General features: G+C 32.7%; 1 protein-coding gene across 1 annotated transcript; it reads left to right on the top strand.

Annotated features, from left to right (window-relative positions):
- Positions 1-1570: 1570 nt before the first annotated feature.
- On the top strand, positions 1571-2785 carry LOC120067260 (heavy metal-associated isoprenylated plant protein 20-like). Its single transcript, XM_090308500.1, has 3 exons — positions 1571-1730; positions 1846-1921; positions 2299-2785. The coding sequence occupies exons 1-3, from the start codon at positions 1650-1652 to the stop codon at positions 2589-2591; spliced, it is 450 nt and encodes a 149-aa protein (XP_090164626.1). The 5' UTR covers positions 1571-1649; the 3' UTR covers positions 2592-2785.
- The last annotated feature ends 17985 nt before the right edge of the window (positions 2786-20770 follow it).

Genomic DNA, 20770 nt, shown 5'->3' with positions numbered 1-20770 from the left:
AATAGGTTTAAAATCAATTAAAATTAAATAAAATTGAGTAAATAGATGATAGGGCAAAATACTTTAAATATATATATATATTTCATATTTTGTCACCTCTCTCTTATTTTTCTCCTTTTTACTATCTCTCTCCTCTTGTCCTCTCGAAAACAAGTGACCAAAAGGGTATTTCTCCCAAATTTAAAAGAATTTGTTGCACATATAGAAACATGGCCCAAATTAATTACAAGCAAATGCTAAAACAATTTACAAATATAGTAAAATTTTGTCCCAGTCCATGCAAGAAGTCCAAAAAAAACACACTAGATGTGTTCTTCTTCTTTCGATCCAAGATCCGTTGTCACATCTATCACTATCTTACTAACAATGTATCTCATAATTTTGAAACATTTTCATGCAGGAAGTTGATGATGATGCTGATATGAGAATCAAAGAAGAGAAACTAATTGTCTTTAGCCTAATAGTTTGATAGTTGTGTTTTACATTATTGATAGTATTCAATATCAGTGATAGAAGTATATCATTTTCTATCACTTATAGACAATGTTATAAGACTTCACCGACTATCAACAATAGACTGATTTAAAGAAGTTGACGAAAAATAACATTTTGAAGCATTTTTTAATCACTAATAGACAGTGATAGAAAACTATTGATATGACTAAATTAATTCTAGTATGAGCGATTATTGCTATGACTAAAATTAATTTAAACATTGATATATATATATATTTATTTATTTAAATTTTTCTGAATGTTTGGATCAGCTTACATGTATATCGACTAATTTCACGAGATAACTCTCATGAACCTACAACAGAAATCAATTTAACATTGATGTTAATAGAAACAAAAAGTTGAATAATGCACAAATTAATCTTATCAATTTTTATCATATATATATTTTATAATTCATGAAACATGCATGAGAATTGCAATATTTTTTTTAGTTCAACATTATTAGTTTTTGTAAAGTTGAGAGATTTGACCTTCATGTTGATCAATGATACGAAAACTAATTAAACCATGCTGAAATTAAATTGACCACTTTTAAAAGTTTTAAGGTTAAAAGATTTCATAAGTTGGGAGTGTAATTTGGTGAAATTGGAAAGAAAAGAATATAATATTTACCCCCCAAAAAATTATTTTTCCTCCTCATTTATTGGATTCGTTAAAGTTTGTATGGTATAAAACAAATATTAAAGGTAGCCGACACAAATTAGATTGAGTGATGACAAGGCTCATTCAACGTTGATTACGAGAGCAAGAAAACAAATTAGACTTAATTAATGAGATAATTAAATGAATGAAGAAATCAAAAGCTATAAGAATCAAGACACACAGCCAAACAACAGTGGTTTAATTAGGTGAATTATATGAAAGATAATTTATTTAATTTTGGATAAAATCCCCAGAAGACAATTTGAAATTTTTGAAGAGGTGTCCTTTGGTGATTGGATGTAAAAAGTCAAAAAAGTCTCTTTATTTTTTGTTAAAAACTTTTGTAAGAAAGAGTTCACTACTTGCACTCAAAGCTTTAGTTTTTTTTTTGGTATGTTTACTTTTATATATATATGGCTACATAGATCACCACAAATTCCACAGCTCCAAACTCTATGTTCTTAAATTAAAACAAGGAAAAATAGAAAATGGGTATTGTTGATTTTGTTTTAGATTATGTAACAGATAATTTTGGTTCAAGAAAAAAGAAGAAGAGAAAGCCAAACCAGGTATATATATATATATATATATATGTTTGTTTTTATTTTTCATTATGTATGATAATATCTCTTTGTGTTTTGTGATATATTATTGTTATTATTGTTTCCTTTTTGTGATTTATAGACAGTAGAAATCAAGGTGAAGATGGACTGTGATGGGTGTGAGAGGAAAATTAAAAATGCTGTTTCTTCCATCAAAGGTCTCCCACACTTTCTACTACTTCCCATCAACATTTTATAATTTTTTTTAAGTATGTTATAAAAGAGGGCTACATGAGACTGCAACTCATCATTGTCACAGAAAAAAAAGTTGTATTTGAGTTTATACTTATTCAATAGTTCTTTGACTATATTATTATGGAGGACTGATCTTGTCATTTTATTTTATGTTTGTGAAAATTATCTATGTATATTATCAAATGCGGTCATAACAATTAATTCTTTTAATAAATTGCTAAATTTGTAATTCTGATTACTTTTATCCAACACCATTTTAGGCTAAAATAAAAACACCAAAACAAATAGAACACAATTATTGACACACTTTTTTCTGCTCATGGATTACCAACTCGAGAAGGAGTGAAGTCAGTGAAGGTGGACAGGAAGCAAAGTAAGGTAACAGTGAATGGATATGCTGAGCCAACAAAGGTCTTAAGAAAGGTGGAAAGCACAGGAAAGAAGGCTGAGCTTTGGCCTTATGTTCCATACAACTTTGTGGCTTATCCTTATGTTGCTCAGGCCTATGACAAAAAGGCGCCCCCCGGCTACGTCAAGAACGCCGCTCAAGCCTTTCCCATCGCCGATGCGCCCGACCAGAGGTTGACAATGATGTTCAGTGATGAAAATCCACACGCATGTTCTATTATGTAGCAAAATATAAATATGGTGTATACATATATATATGTATGTATTTTAATTTTGTTCAAGAGAAAGGTGGTGGTAGTGATTAAGGGTAATGTTTAGCTTTGTTATGATAGCCTAGCTTTCTGAGTTGTGGTTTTTAGATTGTGATATAGTTTGTACTATTTAGTGCCATCTTAATTAAACATGTTTTTGTTTGTTTTTTTTTTTCCTTCCTTTAATTTGAGATCAATCATTAAATGATAAGAGATTCGAAACTCTGTCTTTTTAATTGATAGGATATATTTTTACTATTTGAGTTATGTTCCATGGTTTAATTTATTTGGTTCATACAAATTATAAAGATATGTGCTAGGTTTTATCTTTGGAAGTTTGATAATTGTTCAAGATATATTCCAAACTATTTTCATAGCAAGGGTCATTGGAAATACCTTCAAATTTAAACAATTTTTAATAAAATAATTTCAATAAAATGAGTTTCTTTATTTCTTGCCATATATTTTGATAATTTAATTCGGTTAATCATTATAAAGTCATTTTTGGATAATCAAAATCCCTCAAACATTTCTATAAAAATATATAATTTCTTAATTAATTTAGATTCCATTTGATAACTATTTTGTTTTTGGTTTTTTGGTTTTTCTTACATTGATTTGCATATTTCTTGACTACAATTGTTGAATTCTTAGCCAAATTCCAAAAACAAAATCAACTTTTGAAAAGCTATATTTTTAATTTTCAAAATTTTGACTTGGTTTTTTAAACCATTAGTAAAAAGTATATGATAAAGTAAGAAATTTGGAGATGGAAATAGACTTAATTTTTAAAAACAAAAACAAAAAATAAAATGGTTGCTAAACAAAACCTTAATTTTTAAACTATTTCTTTATTTAGGACAAAATACACTTTTGATCCCTAGTAAATTTCTATTTGGTCCCTAAGATTTTATAATAAGTAATTTTAGCCTCCGGAGTTTGGATATAATGGTTTTAAATGGCCCCTATGATCCCTTGACTCATTTGATCATTACTTGATTTAATTGATTGCTAACTATGGTCGTTAAATGTTGAGATGAGCTTGCTTAATTGTCAATTTTTACTATAAATTGGAATTTTATTAGGTAGAAAATTGAAATAAAACCTAAATAAAAATCAAATCAATCGGATTTCACTTGGCTCCTTAAACCTAAATAAAAATCAAAATAAACCCTTCTAAAATAAATTTAGGGCATGTTTGATGGGTGAGTTGAGTTGGGTTGGGTGGGCTTAAAAAGCCCATCGGTATTTGATGCATGCTTAACTTAAAACGAGGGGTAAAATGGTGGATTTTAAACTCACCGTTTACCCCCCTCGTTTCACGGCCTATTTGCAGGTTCATTATTCTACCCACTCTCTCTTCTCATCACACGTAATTGAATCACCTCTCTCTCTTCTCATCTTCTCTCTTCTTTCGTCGTTTGGTTTGTCTTTTTCGTCTAGTCTCTTCGTTCTCCCTCCGGCTGGAATGAGTTGTATTTCTCTTCATCTCTTCATTTCTCTACTTTGGTTTCTCTGTATGTCTCTCTCTCTTTTATTTTTTTTCCTGTTTCTCTATATGTCTATTCCAGATATTATTCTTTGGTTTCTTCTTAGATCGAGTAGATACGAACGATTTTATTGTAGATCTAACGATATTTCAGTAGATCTAACCATTTTCTTGGTAGATCTAACTATTTTTTTTTCGACTGCTATGTTCGACGATGAAGATTTGTATTAAATTCGTCTTGATTTCCTCATACATGTTTGATATTCTTCCTTCCATGTTTGATTTTCCGATTCCAGACTATCGAAGGTTCTATTTTTCGATTCCGATTCTGAACTGTCCAAAGCAAACCCTTATAATTTTTTTGTTCCTCTTACAATTATTGCTCACTGTTGTTTTCAAGGGCTCAAACGGGTTTTTTTTTATCCATTTATATTGTATTAAATCCGTCTCTGTTTTTCCTCATGTATGTTTGATATTCTTTCTTGCATGTTTGATGTTCTTCCTTGCATGTTTGAAGTTTTTCCTTCCATGTTTGATTTTTCGATTCCGGACTGTCGAAGGATCTATTTTCCCATTCCAATTCCAGACTGTCCAAAGCAAACTCCTGTAACTTTTTCTCTTACAATTACTGTCTACTATTGTTTCCACGGGCTCAAATGGGTTACATATATATTTTTTATCCATTTATATTGTATTAAATCCGTCTATGTTCTTCCTCATGCATGTTTGTTATTCTTCCTTGCATGTTTGATATTTTTCCTTCCATGTTTGATTTTCTGATTCCGAATTGTCCAAGGTTCTATTTTCCAATTCTGATTCTGGACTGTCCAAAGAGAACCCCTATAATTTTTTTGTTCCTCTTATAATTACTGTCTACTGTTGTTTCCACTGACTCGAATGAGTTATATTTTTTTTTTATCCATTTATATTATATTAAATTTGTCTCTGTTCTTCTTTTTCCTGCTTATATTTGCTCTGTTTACTGTTTGTTTTCATACTTTTTTATCCATATTTTCTCTTGTCGCTTCAATATTAAATCATTGTCCTTCCCTTTCCCTTTTCCTTATGCTTTTCCATCGAAATTGGAGGTGAGTTAATTCCTGGTAGGGGATGCTAATCGTGTTATTGGAGCTTGGTAGGGGTCAATCCACCACAAGAACAGTTTTTTTTTCCTATTCTTTTTTCCCTGAAGGCCGATGATGATTTGTTCTTTACAATTTTAGTATGATTTTCGTTTTAATTTTATTTCTGCAATCTCATATTTGAGTATGATTTCCATTTTAATTTAATTTCTTTACGCTTTTTAGATTAAGAAAGGGCATGCATCACTGGTTTTCCTTATCTTTTGAATGACGTTTTTTCAACGGTTGATATGCAGTCTGTGCACATGGGCAGACTCGTTGCGTGGCAAGCCGAGAAATATGAGATGGAATTTGGATGTCAGAATGAGGTAGTTCAGGCCATATTTGGTATTGAAAGACTCACTGAGGATGATAGATATGACCTGATTGATATAATTGGCATGAAAATATAAAAAACAGACCTCTTCCTAGCTATACCAGAAGAGAAACGGCTACGGTACCGTACACGCCTACTTGCTCGGACCCATTAGATTGACCACCTAATATTTCAACCCGAAAAAACATATATTTTGTGATTTTTTTTAAACAACCACATTTTCGGTCGATCAATATTATTTTTGTGATCTTAAGAACAATGTTACTGTACTACATCACATTCTCACCATCATTATCAAATGGAAGGTAATTATCCTATGTACTATTTCAGTTCCAAATATACAATCCATATTATATAAAAATAAACTGTTAAGTTATCTAGTTATTCAATGTCCATGTGTACGATATGTGAAATAATAATGGTATGTTTTATTGATTGAAGAGAATAAGAATTATTACAGCTTTTGAAAAGAATACATGGAAAATAATCTATTATGTTCTACAAATTGAAATAAAAAATTGAGATTGTCCAGTTTATGTCATAAAAGATTTGAGAAAATAGGTGTATAGTTGAAAATTAATCAACAATAGCGAAGCATAAAACTAAAAAATAAAAAATGAAATAAAAAGCAAACAGAAAAAAATAAATAAATAAAACCAATCTCATTTGCAAAATACTGCATCAGATATCCCAACTCAACTCAACTCTACACTCAAACTCAGACTTCCAAACTCAACTCAACTCAACTTTACTCTACACACCAAACACAAACAATAATTACCAACTGAACTCAACTCTGCACAACAAACACAGACAATTTAACTCCCCAGATAATTTTACTCTTCAAATAATAATTACCAATTCAACTAAACTCAACTCTCTGCTTTTATTACGTACCAAACGCCCCCTTAAAGAAAAGGTGAAATAATTACCAACTCAACTAATTGAATTTATTACGTACCAAACGCCCCCTTAAAGAAAAGGTGAACCTTGTTGAAGAATATAAGGGAATATAAAACTTTGTTGATGTGAGACTAGGTGTCGCCGGAGGTTGACGTTGTTGTAGACCTAGCCTTTGTAGAAGTCGTCAAATGCCTCTTGAGATTCTCCACAAGCGAGACAAATAATAATAATAATAATGTCTCATTTAGTAACCATTTTGTATTTTTGTTTTTTGTTTTTGAAAAGCAAACCATTCTCTTTCCATAACAAAAGCAAATTTTTAAAAGCTACTTTTGTTAGTTTTCAAATTTTGACTTGATTTTTTAAACTATTGATAAAAGGTAGATGATAAAAAAAGAAATTTAGAGGTGAACATGGTGTTTATAGGCTTAATTTCAAAAATAAAAACCAAAAATCAAATGGATAGATTTAATTTTAAAACAAAGACCAAAAGCCAAATGATTACCAAAGAGGCCTTAAAATATTTGTTTTTTTTTAAGAAAAATATATTTTTAACTATTTTAATTTTTAACCTAATACAATCCTAATTTACAGTAAATTGACAACTAAGCAAGGCCACCTCAACATTTAACAGTTAACTAACGGTCAAATGGCTCTAGGGTTTATTTAATAAACTTCAAGGACTACGAGTGCTCATACTTCAAACTTTAGGGAATAAAGTATATTTTGTCCCTTATTTATTACTTTAAAAAATATCAATTTTGATTATCTAAAATTCGTTCGACCTGTTTTGATAATGATTTTAATTTTTGTTTTCCTTTTTTGAAATGTATGTTTGTCTCCTCGGTTTTCTGCACATATATTAAAAAAACGCTTGAATTTCTAATCAAGTTCTAAAAATAAAAACTGTTATTTTATTAATTTTTAAATTTTGGCTTTGTTTTAAAAATACGAGTAAACAAATAATAATTAAATATGAAAACTTAAGTAGAAATGATGTGTTTATAAATTTAATTTTAAAAATTTATATAGTTATCGATAAGCTCTATTAAACGCACTTTTTAACTTATTAACGTTTTCAAAATGTTAAAAAGCAATTTGGTTAACCAGAATTGTTTGCAATGAAGAAGTTTCCAGATTCAAAATATTAAATTTAGCAGGTCTAATTAAAAAGTTTTTAATCCTAAAAGTTAAGAAATAATCGCTGTTTAGCTTTTATAGCTTTTGTTTTTAATTGATTTGTTATTCATTTATTTATTTGTGTAACTGTTTATTTTTCAAAACAATATCAATGTGTAATAAATCTCTTCTAAATAAATTATGATCTAGTATATTCCACTGCCCAGGTGTTACATTGAGGAATTTTTTTTTAAGTTATTTTTAATGTTACCATTTCACGAGTCGTAGTATTCAATTTTATAAAAGAGATTTTTTTTTTTTTTTTACCTAATACATCAATAAATTATGTTTTAGGAGATCACTATCTATCCAAAATCTATCTTAAGGCATATATTATAACATGTTTTTTTAGGAGTGTTAAAGATATATATTCTCAATCAAAAATAAAATAAACTCACTTTTTATGTTAATTAAACTATATTAATTTTGATAAAGATATGATAATCCAATTAAATATTATAAAGTTTTTACAAGTTTAGAAACATCTTTTTTTTTTGGGGTCTAATTTTCTCAATCAAAGAACAGCTAAACCAAATGAAAGCCACGTGGGTGCGTTTAGTATATTATTTTATACAATTAATCCTTTTAATGGGTAGATCTTAAACTATATTTTAATATATGTAATCCATATGATGTATAAATAAAAATGTGACATCATTCCTATCTGGTTAGGTATGATTTTTTTTTCTTCCTTTCCTGTACCACCCCATTCTATAATTCCAAACAATTGGGTTACCAATTTCTTGTATTGGTTAAAATTAATCTGTTACAATGATGGCACATAATTTGAGAATGGATTTATTTATTTATTTATCTTTCTTAAAAGTTGAAGATCGAATTTGCTGGGAATAAACTTTGTCCTTTGGACTTTCCCTTGCTCTTATTTTCTTCTCTCTATTGGATTATTTTGCTTAATGTCAAATGAATGCTACAACCCTTCCTTTATACAAATTTGCCCTATTTCTTACAATAGTAATGATACAAAAAAGGAATAAGAATATTACAAGTGGCACACTATGTTTGGTGAGTGGTAAACAAATTTTAACTATCTTGGTGAGTCATTCCTTCTTCCTCCACCTTGGTTTTCCTTTTCCATTTTTCATTTCTTCTCTAACATCCTCCCTCAAACTAGAGGGTACTTCAAGTACTCCTTGGCTCATAATGTATAAAAGTATGTGTTGTTAAGTGGCTTGGTGAGACAGTCAACAAGTTGATCGGTCGACGGTACATAGCGAATATTGATGTGTCCTTTGAGAACATGGTCTCGGATGAAGTGAAGATTAATTTCGATATGTTTAGTTCGAGAATGAAACACCGGATTTGCAGCTAAGGCTCTTGCTCCTAGGTTATCACACCATATAGTAGGTCTAGTGTTGGACTTTAATCCCATCTCACCTAGTAGTTGTTGAAGCCAGAGGACTTCTGAGGTGGCATGAGCAAGTGCTCTATACTCGGATTCAGTGCTCGACCTTGCTACCACGGCTTACTTCCTCGAGGACCAGGACACGATGTTATTTCCCATAAAAGTACAGTAAGCTACTACTGATTTTCTGTCATCTAGGTTGGATGCCTAGTCGGCATCCGAGTAACCAGAGATGTGGAGGTTCAGGCTCGGTTGAAAGTATATTCCATAGTGTTTGGTGCCACTGATATACCAAAGCACCATTTTTGTCGCTTGCCAATGAACATCAGTTAGGGATTGAAGGAACTAACTGAGTTGATTGACAGTATATGTGATATCTGGCCTTATCTGCGTTAAGTATTGAAGGGCTCCTATGGTGCTTCGATATATAAACAGTTCAGACAGAGGTTGGCCAGCAGCTTTATACAGTTTGCAACCTTGAACTGTTGGCGAGAGTACTAGTTTCACATCAGACATATTAAGCTTTTGTAGTAAATCATCAACATACTTTAACTGATTTATCAAAAGGCCAGATTCAAGATAGTGTACTTGAATTCCCAGAAAATATCGAAATTGGTCGAGGTCTTTAAGTGCAAAATGTATGTCCAGTGTTTGTACAAGATATTCAGTAAGTTTAGTATTGTTACCTGTGACTATGACATCGTCCACATAGACAAGAAGATATATTATCGAGCCTTCCTTGTGGTAGATAAATAGAGAAGTATCGGATCTTGACTAATAGAATCCCCACTGTTTGAGAACAGAGCTGAAGGCTATATTCCAGGCTCGTGGTGCTTGTTTTAGACCATATATTGCCTTGTCCAGCTTGTAGACATGTTGTGGATACTAAGTGCTTATATAGCCCGATGGTTGGCTCATATACACTTCTTCAGTTAGTCGTCCATTTAAGAATGCATTATTGAAATCAAGTTGCCTCAGCATCCACCCGTGTGTTATAGCAGCACTGATGACTACCCAGATCGTTGATGACTTCACCACAAGGCTGAATGTTTCAAAGAAATCGACTCCATCATGTTAATGAAAGCCCTTTGCTACCAGTCGGGCCTTATACCTTTGTATTGTTCCATCCATGTTCCTCTTGAGGCGAAATATCCATTTGTTCCCAATAACATCATGTTAACGAGTGTCCATGTTTTATTTTTCATCAGTGTCATGTATTCTTCATCCATCGCCTTTTTCCATTGAAGGGTCGCAAGTATTGTATTGATTCTGGTGGGCTCTGTTTAAGACCAATCAGCTACTTTGCTTGTGAACCAGGCCTTTGGTTTAAGGATGCCAGCTTTTGCTTGAGTGATCATATGATGAGTCGGAGCAGGTGGGGGGCGGGTGGTGATGGTTGGCTGGGATGAGTCTGCAGAGGCTGAGGTAGAGTGAGGATGTAATGTCTGAGGCAGGGCTGGGCTAATATGGTCTTCAGAGAATGTTTGAGGTAGGGTCTCGGATGGGTGTTAGTGTGATGCATACTATTATGAGGGTGTCTGGTTTGTGGAGGGTAAGTTTGGTCTAGTTGGTAGGCTGGTTGTGCTTGAGGGAAAGTCGGTGACTGAGGTAGAGTATTGAGGATTGGTTAAAGGCTCGAGACTATTGATTCATTGAGGTGTGTAGGTATGGGTGGGGTTATCGCCTGGACGATCGTGTTGGATGATGGATGGTCCATGATCGATGGACTCACTGCAATCGTCTTGTCTTTAGTCTGCACAATCGGTCTACACGATGAGAACTGGGCGATCGTCTTGTCTTTTGCCTGTGCGATCGTTCTATACGATGGGTTCTGAACGATCATGTTGTCTTTCGGCTGGGCGATCGTTCTAAATGATGGAGACTGAACGATTGTATTGTCTGGCATTTGGGCGATCATTCTACACGATGGGATCTGAACGATCGTATTGTCTGTCGTCTGAGCGATCGGGCTAAACGATGAAGGCTGAGCGATCGTATTGTCTGTCATCTTGGTGATCGTTCTCTGCGATCGTGTTGTCTCAGCGAACGTTCTCTGCGATCATGGTGTCTCAGCGATTGTTCTCTACGATCGTGTTATCTCAGCGATCGGTGTGGCTCTTATAGGGTCTGTCGTCTAGGTGATCGGACTAAATGATGGTTGTTTAGCGATCGTTGGCTTGGTCATCTAGACGATCATGGTGCACAATTGATTTGCAAACGAAAACTCTTTTTCATCAAACTTCACATGTCTACTTGTATAGATCTTGCCTGATGGACTAAGGCATCTGTATCCTTTGTGGAGTGAGTTGGGACCAATATACACACATTTCTCCGAGTGTAATTGGAATTTTTTACTGTGATAAGGCCGTAGATATGGGTAGCAGGCACACTCGAAGGTCCTGAGATTAAGAAAATCAAGGTTAGAACCAAATAAGATGGCAGCGGGTGATTTACCTTGTAAGACTGAGGTAGGCATGCCATTAATGAGATAGGCAGCAGTGGAGAATGCCTCCCACTAAAAGCTTAAGGGCATGGATGCCTGTGCAAGCAGCGTGAGTTCTGTTTCTATGATGTGTCGATGTTTGCACTCAGCCCTGCCATTTTATGCTGAGGTATACGGACAAGACTTTCGAATTGAAATTCCTTTGGACTGACAGAGATGGTGTATTTTTTCATATTCTTTCCCATTATCTAACTGTAATTTCTTTATGCCAGTGTTGAATTGAGTTTGTATTAGTTGTAGGAAGTGTTGAAATCCTGCCAATGTTTCACCTTTTTTATTTTAGAGGATATAGTCACACATATCTACTGTGATCGTCTAAGAAGGAAATATAATATCAGTATCCATCAGTAGATTCAATAGGAGTAGGCCCCCATACATCAATATATATTAATTCAAGTATGTTAGAAGCTCGAGACTGAGAATTAAGAAATGGTAAGGCAGTTAACTTTCCCAATTGACAAGATTGAAAAAACTCATTTCCTTCATTTGATTTAACAGCCAGTTTACATTCTCTAATCACATATTCTAAGGTTTTTACGGATGGATGTTCTAGTCTCCTATGCCAAACAGCTCTTAATTCAACTACATTAATCCTCACTCATGATAGAATTAAGGCAGTTGACTTGTTATTTTTGTACTGAGCTGATCCTCGGCCTTCTGTAGTCTCATGCATCACTCCAGCCCCATGAAGTCTATATAGCCCTCAGTCAAGCTCCCCTTTCAGCAATGTTTTGCCTGTATCCTTGTCCTTAATGACACAACAATCAGTGTGAAATTCAACAACCACAGCATTATCATGGGCTAACTTTGATATACTAATGAGATTCTTGGCTATGTTAGACACACATAAGACATCATGCAAGATAAATTCATTCCTTCCATCAGACAAGCAAGATTGACCAATGTGAAATATATGTAGTTGTTCACCATTACCTACAATTACCAATCCATTACCTCCATATTCGGTTGGATTATTGATATTGTTGTAGTTTGGAGTGACATGGTTGGTAGCCCCACTGTCTATGTACCAATTTGGATCAATTACTATTTCTGGTGTGGCCATGAAGGGAATGGAGGGTTGAGCTGCCGTGAACAGGGCAGTAGTGTTGCTGTTGGGGCCGACTGACCCTTGGTTTCCTCTGCCTTGTCCAGTCGTCTGTGAATATTCTTTGTCATATCGATGATAACACACCAGGGCTGAGTGACCGTACTTCCTACACACTTGACATGTTAGTCTGTTTGAGTTATTGTTGCAGCCTCTTCCTCGACCACGACCACCTCTTTGTCCATTAAATGGATTGTGACTATTGTTACTATCTTTGGAGTTATTTCCCTACTGTCGACTTCCATTATATGAGGGATTGAAGTGTGGTTTACCACCATTTGGATTCTTGCTAAATGCTACACATTGACAGAGGGTTGTTGTGCAAAAGAACTATGTATTTTGATAGAGTTTTGATACTCCAATCGTTTTTCATAAGACAGTAACTCAGATTATATATCTAGCCATGATATACCTGGTTTACCTTGGATGCCTACTACCACTAGGTTTTATTCTTCATCTAGACCAAGAAGAACTTGTGACATGAGGGCTCTTATCGACACAAGGCTGTCGGCTTGTGCTAGATTGTCGGAGTGAAGCTTCATCAGTTTGAGGTATTCACTCAACTTTTAACCTCTTTTTCTTGTCAGTTGAAAAAGTTGTCTTAAGTAATCTTCTTCTGCTCTTGATTGAACTCCAAAATGCTCCTGAATATCCTGCCACAATTCCTTGGCAGTTTCATATCCCATGAGTTAAACAGCCACATCCAGTCATCGAGTTGTACAGCCATCCCAGCAAGAGTTGGTCGACTGCAAGCCATGCTTCATACTGCGGGTTGAGTGATCATTCCTCTGATGAACTCACTCTGTCATCGCTGGCCACTTAAGAACTTGAAGTCGCTTCAGAGGTGGTCGGAATAAACATTGGTGGGCAAGGTATCTGGTCGGAGAGATGACCTTCGAGCTTGTAGCTCCTGAGGATCGGCAACGCGAGGGTCTTCCACAGCATAAAGTTCCCTTATTCAAGCTTTGTGGTGGTGAGTTGATTAAGCAGTTGATTAAGGGGCGGTGTGGTGAATTTAATAGGTCTTGAGGAGGTGTTGTTTCTGGTGAAGATGGCGTCGGCCATTTTTGGCTCTGATACCAAGTTAAAGATCGAATTTGAAGGGAATAAACTTTGTCCTTTGGATTTCCCCTTGCTCTGTTTTTCTTCTCTCTATTGTATTATTTTACTTAATGTCAAATGAATGCTACAGCCCTTCCTTTATACAAGTTTACCCCAATTCTTACAATAGTAATGATACAAAAAAGAAATAAGAATATTACAAGTGGCACACTATGATTGGTAAGTAGTAAACAAATTTTAACTACCTTGGTGAGTCATCCCTTCTTCCTCCACCTTGGTTTTTCCTTTTCCATTTCTCATTTCTTCTCTAACATTAAATGTGGGTTAAAATACTATTTTCACTCGGTCTTGTACTTTGAATAATATACTTTCGATAAATCTTATATTTAGTTAATTATTATCAAAATTAGTTAAAAGTTTAATCTAGATTTCAAATATAAAAATAATGAGAAATTATTTCACATCATAAAATTGTTGAAAATATTTTCAAATATGACAAAACAAAACATAAAACTTTAATCTTAAAAAATTAAGAACCCTCGAGAAAATGTTTGCTTAATTAGGGCATCTTAATCGGTACTGCACCTTCTTAGTGTCAACTATGTTAGTTTAACATTTTGTTTTTTAAACGAGAAATATATGTTACTTTGATATTTATATGATGCAGCTAAAGTGAGTTTAGCTCAGTGATAATTTGTATGGTCTTCCTCTCTAGAGGTGGAAATATATGAACCTTTCTGGGTTGAGCCTTAAATAACGGAGTTCAATTTCTATTAAACATGAAACTGAAAATACAAAATCTATTAGAAAATCTTTAGGGTAAATTATCTTTTCGATACCTGAGGTTTAGGTAACAAGTCGATTTCGTTCTTAATTAGTTTAATTTTTTATATTCTTACAATTTTCTAAAAGAAGTGAAAAATAAATGAATTTAATATATGTTCTATGCATATTGTAGTTATCCGTAATTATAACGAAAGCATGCCTAATTTGAGTAGCAATAGGTTTTAGTTATAGTTATGGTTCAATTGATGGCTCTTCTAGATCACATAGTAACGAAAGATAACGAAACCTAAGGAATGGAAATATGTTAATTTAGATTTGGCCAATTTAATCTAATATTCTAATCAATCCAAGGGCTTAATGTGATTAGCTAAGTGAATAGGCTTGTATGACAACACTTAGTTAATTTAGGAATCCACATCCGCATTAGTTCTTCATAGAGAAGCTGTCTAGCTTTTTCAAACAGTCAGTTAGGCTTGATATTTGGATCCCATGAACCCAACATGATATGAATTAATCCATGGATAACCCATCAATCTCTTAATCGGTGAAGGTAATCTCGTGTATCGCTTTCTCCCCCTTTCAATCTATCTTACTTTTTGCACTTTAATTTCATGCAATTTAGTTTTTCTATCAACTCAAACTCAAAACCCCCTGTTTTTACTACTTTTCAAAGACCAATTTAGCTTAGAGAGATTTTATCTTAGGCTCCATGTAGTTTGTCCCGATCTTACTACTGATACTACTTGTTAGTTGAAGTTCAGGATTATGAATATAAATTTTATTTGATTGATAGAAGGCCTCAACAACCTTCTGTCCATCAATCACAGCCAAGAAAGACTTTTTTGGAGGAGATTCAAAGAGGAAAGTTTTATTGGAAATTGCTGGAAGAAGAGTCTTCAAAGGTAATTATCCTTTTCTCTTAATTTATGCTTAACGTTCAATATCAAACATGATAATGCCTGTATTTTATTTCTTAATTTTTCTGTAATTTCCATCTTCACAAAATCAAAATAAAAACGATAAAATGCTTCCGCTGGAAATTTGATTCCTTTTGTTTTCCTGGAGTTAGTTATATATTTTGACACAATTGTTGTGGTTTAGCAATCCATGCAGTGCTAGCAAATAATTGTCTTCATGTCAACGTTTATGAAGCGTACATCCATTACCGATAATCCTATTCTTCTATTTTTAGGTTTTGTTCATTTGATGTTGTAATTGTTGTCAATATGATTATCTACAATCATCGAAGTTTTTATCTTATGATCTGGTTTATTATGTCTTCTTGTAATTTTATTTATTAACAATGTTTGTGCATTGTTTGTAGCCAATTATATGTAATTTGTTTGTTAACATTTGACTTTTCTAATAGATTCTTGAATTTTTTATTTTTGTGTTTAATAGATTTCTAAAATATCAATTTTGCATCCAATAAATCTCTTACATATTAAAAATGTTAAAAACTAAATGTTATATTAGACATTATATTTAACTTTGTATCTAATAAATACCATTGGACATTTAAAAAAAAAACTAATGTATTTATTAACTAAAATTTTGAATTTTTTAAGTTAAATTAGAGACAAACAATTTTTTTTTGTCTAATAAAACAATGAGCTTTTAAACATTTTTAGATTTATTAGACTTAAAATTGAAGTTTTATAGTTCTATTATAGATTTGTTAGAGTCAAATTTAAAGTTTAGAGATTGATTAGTCATAACTTTCAACATCTAGAGACTAAACTCGTAATTTTACATTCATATAAATGTAAATTTAATAGCATTGATATATGATATCTAGATTAAGTAATGGGTTGTTTTCAAATATAGGAAAATGAACCAAAATATTTATAAATATAGAAAAGTTTTACTGCCTCCATACGATAGACCGCTATAGACTACTATGTGTAAATATTTTCTGCAGTTTTATCATTTAAAATAATTTCTCTTAAGTAATATTAATTAAAAAAAATTCTATAAACTTTTATTGAATTATTCACCTACTCCCCATGAAGTTATATTATTTGTTGGAAATTAAAACAATGATTACGTGGGAATTATTAAAATCAATAAATAAAAAAAAAGTGTTTTTATTTAAAAAAAATCACAAATAAAAAAAATTCAAACTATTTATAGAAATAACAAAAAAAAATACTGATAGACTTCTATTAGCCTCTATCAGTGTCTATCAGTGTAGTCTCTATCAAAGAAGATTAAATTTTACTATTTTGTGTAATAGTTTCCCTTATTTTTCTATTTTGAAAATCTCCCTATTTTATTTTAATGTTGGAAAATGTTGGAAAATAGAATAGCTCTGTTCATTTGTGGAGGTCAGCAATTCTATGTTCCAGAGAGCTTAGAGGGAATTCTCTACGATCAGAAGACTCTTTGACTCCTGAAGCTGACCATGCTTGAAGACTGAAGTCTTTTGAAGATACAAGCATTCTGAAAACTGAAGTCCTTTGAAGATACAAGCATTCTGATCACACTTGAAGACTGAAATCCTTTGAAGATACAAGCATTCTAAACACGCTTGAAGACTGGAGTTCTTTGAAGATACAAGCATTCTAAACACGTTTGAAGACCAAAGTCATTTGAAGATACAAGCATTCTGAACACGCATAAAGACTGAAGTCCTTTGAAGATACAAGCACTCTTCCAAGACTCGAAGCTCAAGAACATCCACACGCCGTGCTTCTATACATCAAGCGTACGTATTCAACCGAGAGAGAATCAGAAGATCAAGCACTAGAGATCGAACCATATCGCATCAAATTAACATCAACACCAACTTAAGTTCAACTCCACGAAATAAGTTTCTCTAGAAGCCTCGTGCGAACACTAATCCTTCAAGAAGATCAACAAGCCCAAAGGCCGATCATCCAACTATAGGATCTAAAGGCAACACTAGAGAGGGGGTGAATAGGGTTGACTACCAATTTTTAAAAATAATTTTATCTTCAAACAATGCTCAATAAAGTTAACCCACTAATTTGATTTAAGAAAATTTATGCAAGACAAAACTTAAATCATGCAAGCTATGATAACTTCAAATTTAAGGACAATTTAATCAAGGATAAATTTAAATAGCACACTAGAAATTAAATCATGCAATTAGGAAAGATTAAAAAAATAACTAAGACAAGAAGCAAAAAATTGAAAACAAGAAATAAAAGAGAGAGGAAGAGAAAACACCGGGAGTTATAGTGGTTCGGCAAATTGCCTACTCCACTCTCCAAGACTCTTTCTTGGGTATTTCACTAAGTAAGCCTCTTGCATGTAAGGACCAAACCGACACACGACCCTCTTTTTCCTAGGCTAAAGAGAAACCTAGGATCCTTTTTACTGGTTCAAGATCAAACCAGTTTCTTTTTCTCACAACCCAAGGTGTACCTACACCTTAATACAATTACTAAAAATTAAAAGAAAACCTCACAATATTACCTCTTGAAGGCTAAATACACAAGTTGAGCACTAAAAAAAACTCACAAAAATAACTCTAGGTCAATTTAGGAGCAAGGAGAACAAGAATTTGATAGTAGAGAGAGAGAGCTTAAGACTTATAGCTTTTGGTGTATGTGAATGAAGAGTAAAATCAAGTCGAATTTATAGGCGAAGGGGATAAATTTTGGCCATTGGATATGATTGCAAATGAAGGGTGGAGATTGAATAAAAATAGAAAAGGAAAGGATTTGTAATTAAGAGAGGAATTGAAAAATTGGAATTATTGAGATTTGGAGAATAAAAAAGGATTTGAAGGATGACAATTTAGGAAGGAATCAAATTTGAAAAAAAAGCTGAAATTTGATGAGAATTTTGGAGGAAATTAGATTAGGAAATTAAAGGAAAATAAGGAAATAAAAATGAAAATAAAAAATAGTCGGATGATATGAGCACCACGCGCACAGGGGAGAGGATTAAGCGTCACGCATCGCATTCTGTGAAGAAACCGCAGGCACGTGTAGTGCACGCACACGTCCATGCATGAAGCTGGGTGACCGCCACTTGTCATTATCTCATTCGTCCACAGTCGCCACGTTATTGCCACGTCATGTGCCACGTTATCGCCACGTCAACAAAAAGATGACCGGTTGGAGTGCCATGTCATCAAAATTGACCGTTTGTGTGCCACGTTGGATTTCCTCTCCAATCTTCTTTTGCTTATAACTTTCTTGTTTGAACTCCAATTTGAGCGATTCAAATTGCGTTGGAACGTCTTTCCGAGCTTTACAAGATAGTGACTCTGAAACACTAAAAATCTTAGTACAAAAAATCTGAATTTGTTATCATCAAAATGCTTGGTTTGATTGAAGTCCTAAAGCTAACACCAAGAAGATCAACAAGCCCAAAGGTCGATCGTCCAAGAAGATCAACAAGTCTAAAGGCCGATCTTCCAAAAAAATCAACAAGCCCAAAGGTCGATCTTCCAAAAAAATCAACAATCCCAAAAACCGATCATCTAAGAAGATCAACAAGCCCAAAGGCCGATCATTCCAGAAGATCATCAAGCCCAAGGATGATCATCCAAGAAGATCATCAAGTCAAAAGGCCGATCATCCAAGAAGATCAACAAGCTAAATGTGGACCACCCAAGAAGATCAACAAGCCCAAAGGTCGATCCTTCGAGAAGATCAACCAGCTTAAAGATTATTGTTTATTTTGAAAGCAGCAAAATACTATGTATTAGAAATTGTATTCACTTTCCACAAAATTAATACAAATACAAAGTTAAATTCCACAACATAAATTTCTATTGAAATCTTGTGTGAACAGTAACATTTTGAAACTTAAAAATATAATTAAAAATACGCTTAAAATCTAAGGATGAAAAAGGTATATTTCATCGATTCAAATTTTCTTTACCTTTATTTTTTTTCCCACTAAAGTAAAATATTGAAATTCAATTGCTTGCGTCTTGGGTGTGAGGGGAAATATTGCCGATGGTTAATATGATCTTGGAGTATATTAATAATCACCAACTATTCCCTAATTTTATATGTTTGACTAGGGGTAATAGTCGGTTCGATTTTATTGATTTTGGAGCCAATAAAGAATCAAACCAAACCAATCGATTTTACAAAAAAGGGATCCAAACCAATGTCTAATAAAGAACAAAACCAATTGATTGGTTTTATTTGAATTGGTTTATTATCAGTTTGGTTCTCGGTTTTTGACATTTTCTTTTTTTCTTTTAATTTTTTTAATTTTTATTTTCACATTATTTTAAATCGGTCTTTTTTGCTAATTTTAAATTAAAATTAGATCTATTTCTTTTTTTTTTATAAATTGAAATTTGACATTTTTATATTTCTTTTTTTTTTTTGCCATTTTTCTAAATAAAAAATATACATGTTCGATAATAATTGGTCTTTTATCTAAACATCAAATATACATGGACCATAATAATTAAAATATTAAAAAGATCCTAATGAAGAGTTTATTTTCAAGGCTATATATATATCATTGGTTCGGTTCTGATTTGATTGGTTTTTCAAATAAAAAACCGATCCGAACCAATATTTTTTTGGTTTTCTCTGAATACGAACTAATATGTCCAATTTTATACTAAAAAATCAAATCAAATCATTTGATCGATTTGGATTTTCGATTAGTTGGTTTTTTATTGCACTCCTACATTTGATAGTTAAATGAAGATGAGTTCACAGTGACTATAAAACTAGACAATGCTTTTTCTTTCTTCATTTTTTTATTTTGGGGTTGATTTTATAATGTTTATATAATTAGGTTATGCTTGGATTGGCGAGATTAGACCAATGTTAGACTTTTGAGTTGATTTTGTTTTTATTTTTCTCCCTCTATTGGAAAAAATGTCAACAAAGACTGGGCAAATTATGGTGTACAATTGTTTATATCCATTTTTTTTTTTTTTGTTCTACATGTACTGTACTCCTTCTCGGTATTTATATAAATGGATTTTTAGATGTGATATTTCAATCACTTGTTGACTGCTGTAATGCAATAATTTTTCAATTAGAAATCGACAATTTCCTAACAAACCTTTCTCACTTAGAAGTCAGTGAAGCACAAAAATAATCAACTTTAAATCATTTTATTTTAAAAATATTTTAAACAAAGTTTCTTTGTAAAAATTGACTAACTTTTAACATTCATGACTTGTATTCTTTCCTTTAAATGGTTAAGTTTGTAAACAAACATTTGAAATTTTAGTTAAATTTTAATAACGAACATATTATTTTTAAAATATTTTGTTTAGTTACCAGACCTTAGAGAGGATTGAACTATTATCACAGTGTTGTGGATTTTTCTAAATTCAGAAGTGTGTCCAA

This window comes from Benincasa hispida, chromosome 12 (assembly GCF_027475165.1).
Source record: "Benincasa hispida cultivar pf3 chromosome 12, pf3_genome.v1.1, whole genome shotgun sequence".
Classification (NCBI taxonomy): domain Eukaryota; kingdom Viridiplantae; phylum Streptophyta; class Magnoliopsida; order Cucurbitales; family Cucurbitaceae; genus Benincasa; species Benincasa hispida.
The sequence above is the reverse complement of the archived record's forward strand: the minus strand, read 5'-3'. Positions and strand labels throughout refer to the sequence as shown.

Excerpts from the sequence above, each read along its gene's own strand:
- LOC120067260 (XM_090308500.1), top strand. The coding sequence starts at position 1,650 with ATGGGTATTGTTGATTTTGTTTTAGATTATGTAACAGATAATTTTGGT. Across the intron at positions 1,731-1,845 it reads AGAAGAGAAAGCCAAACCAG|ACAGTAGAAATCAAGGTGAA; the intron begins GTATATATATAT and ends TGTGATTTATAG. Across the intron at positions 1,922-2,298 it reads TGCTGTTTCTTCCATCAAAG|GAGTGAAGTCAGTGAAGGTG; the intron begins GTCTCCCACACT and ends CAACTCGAGAAG.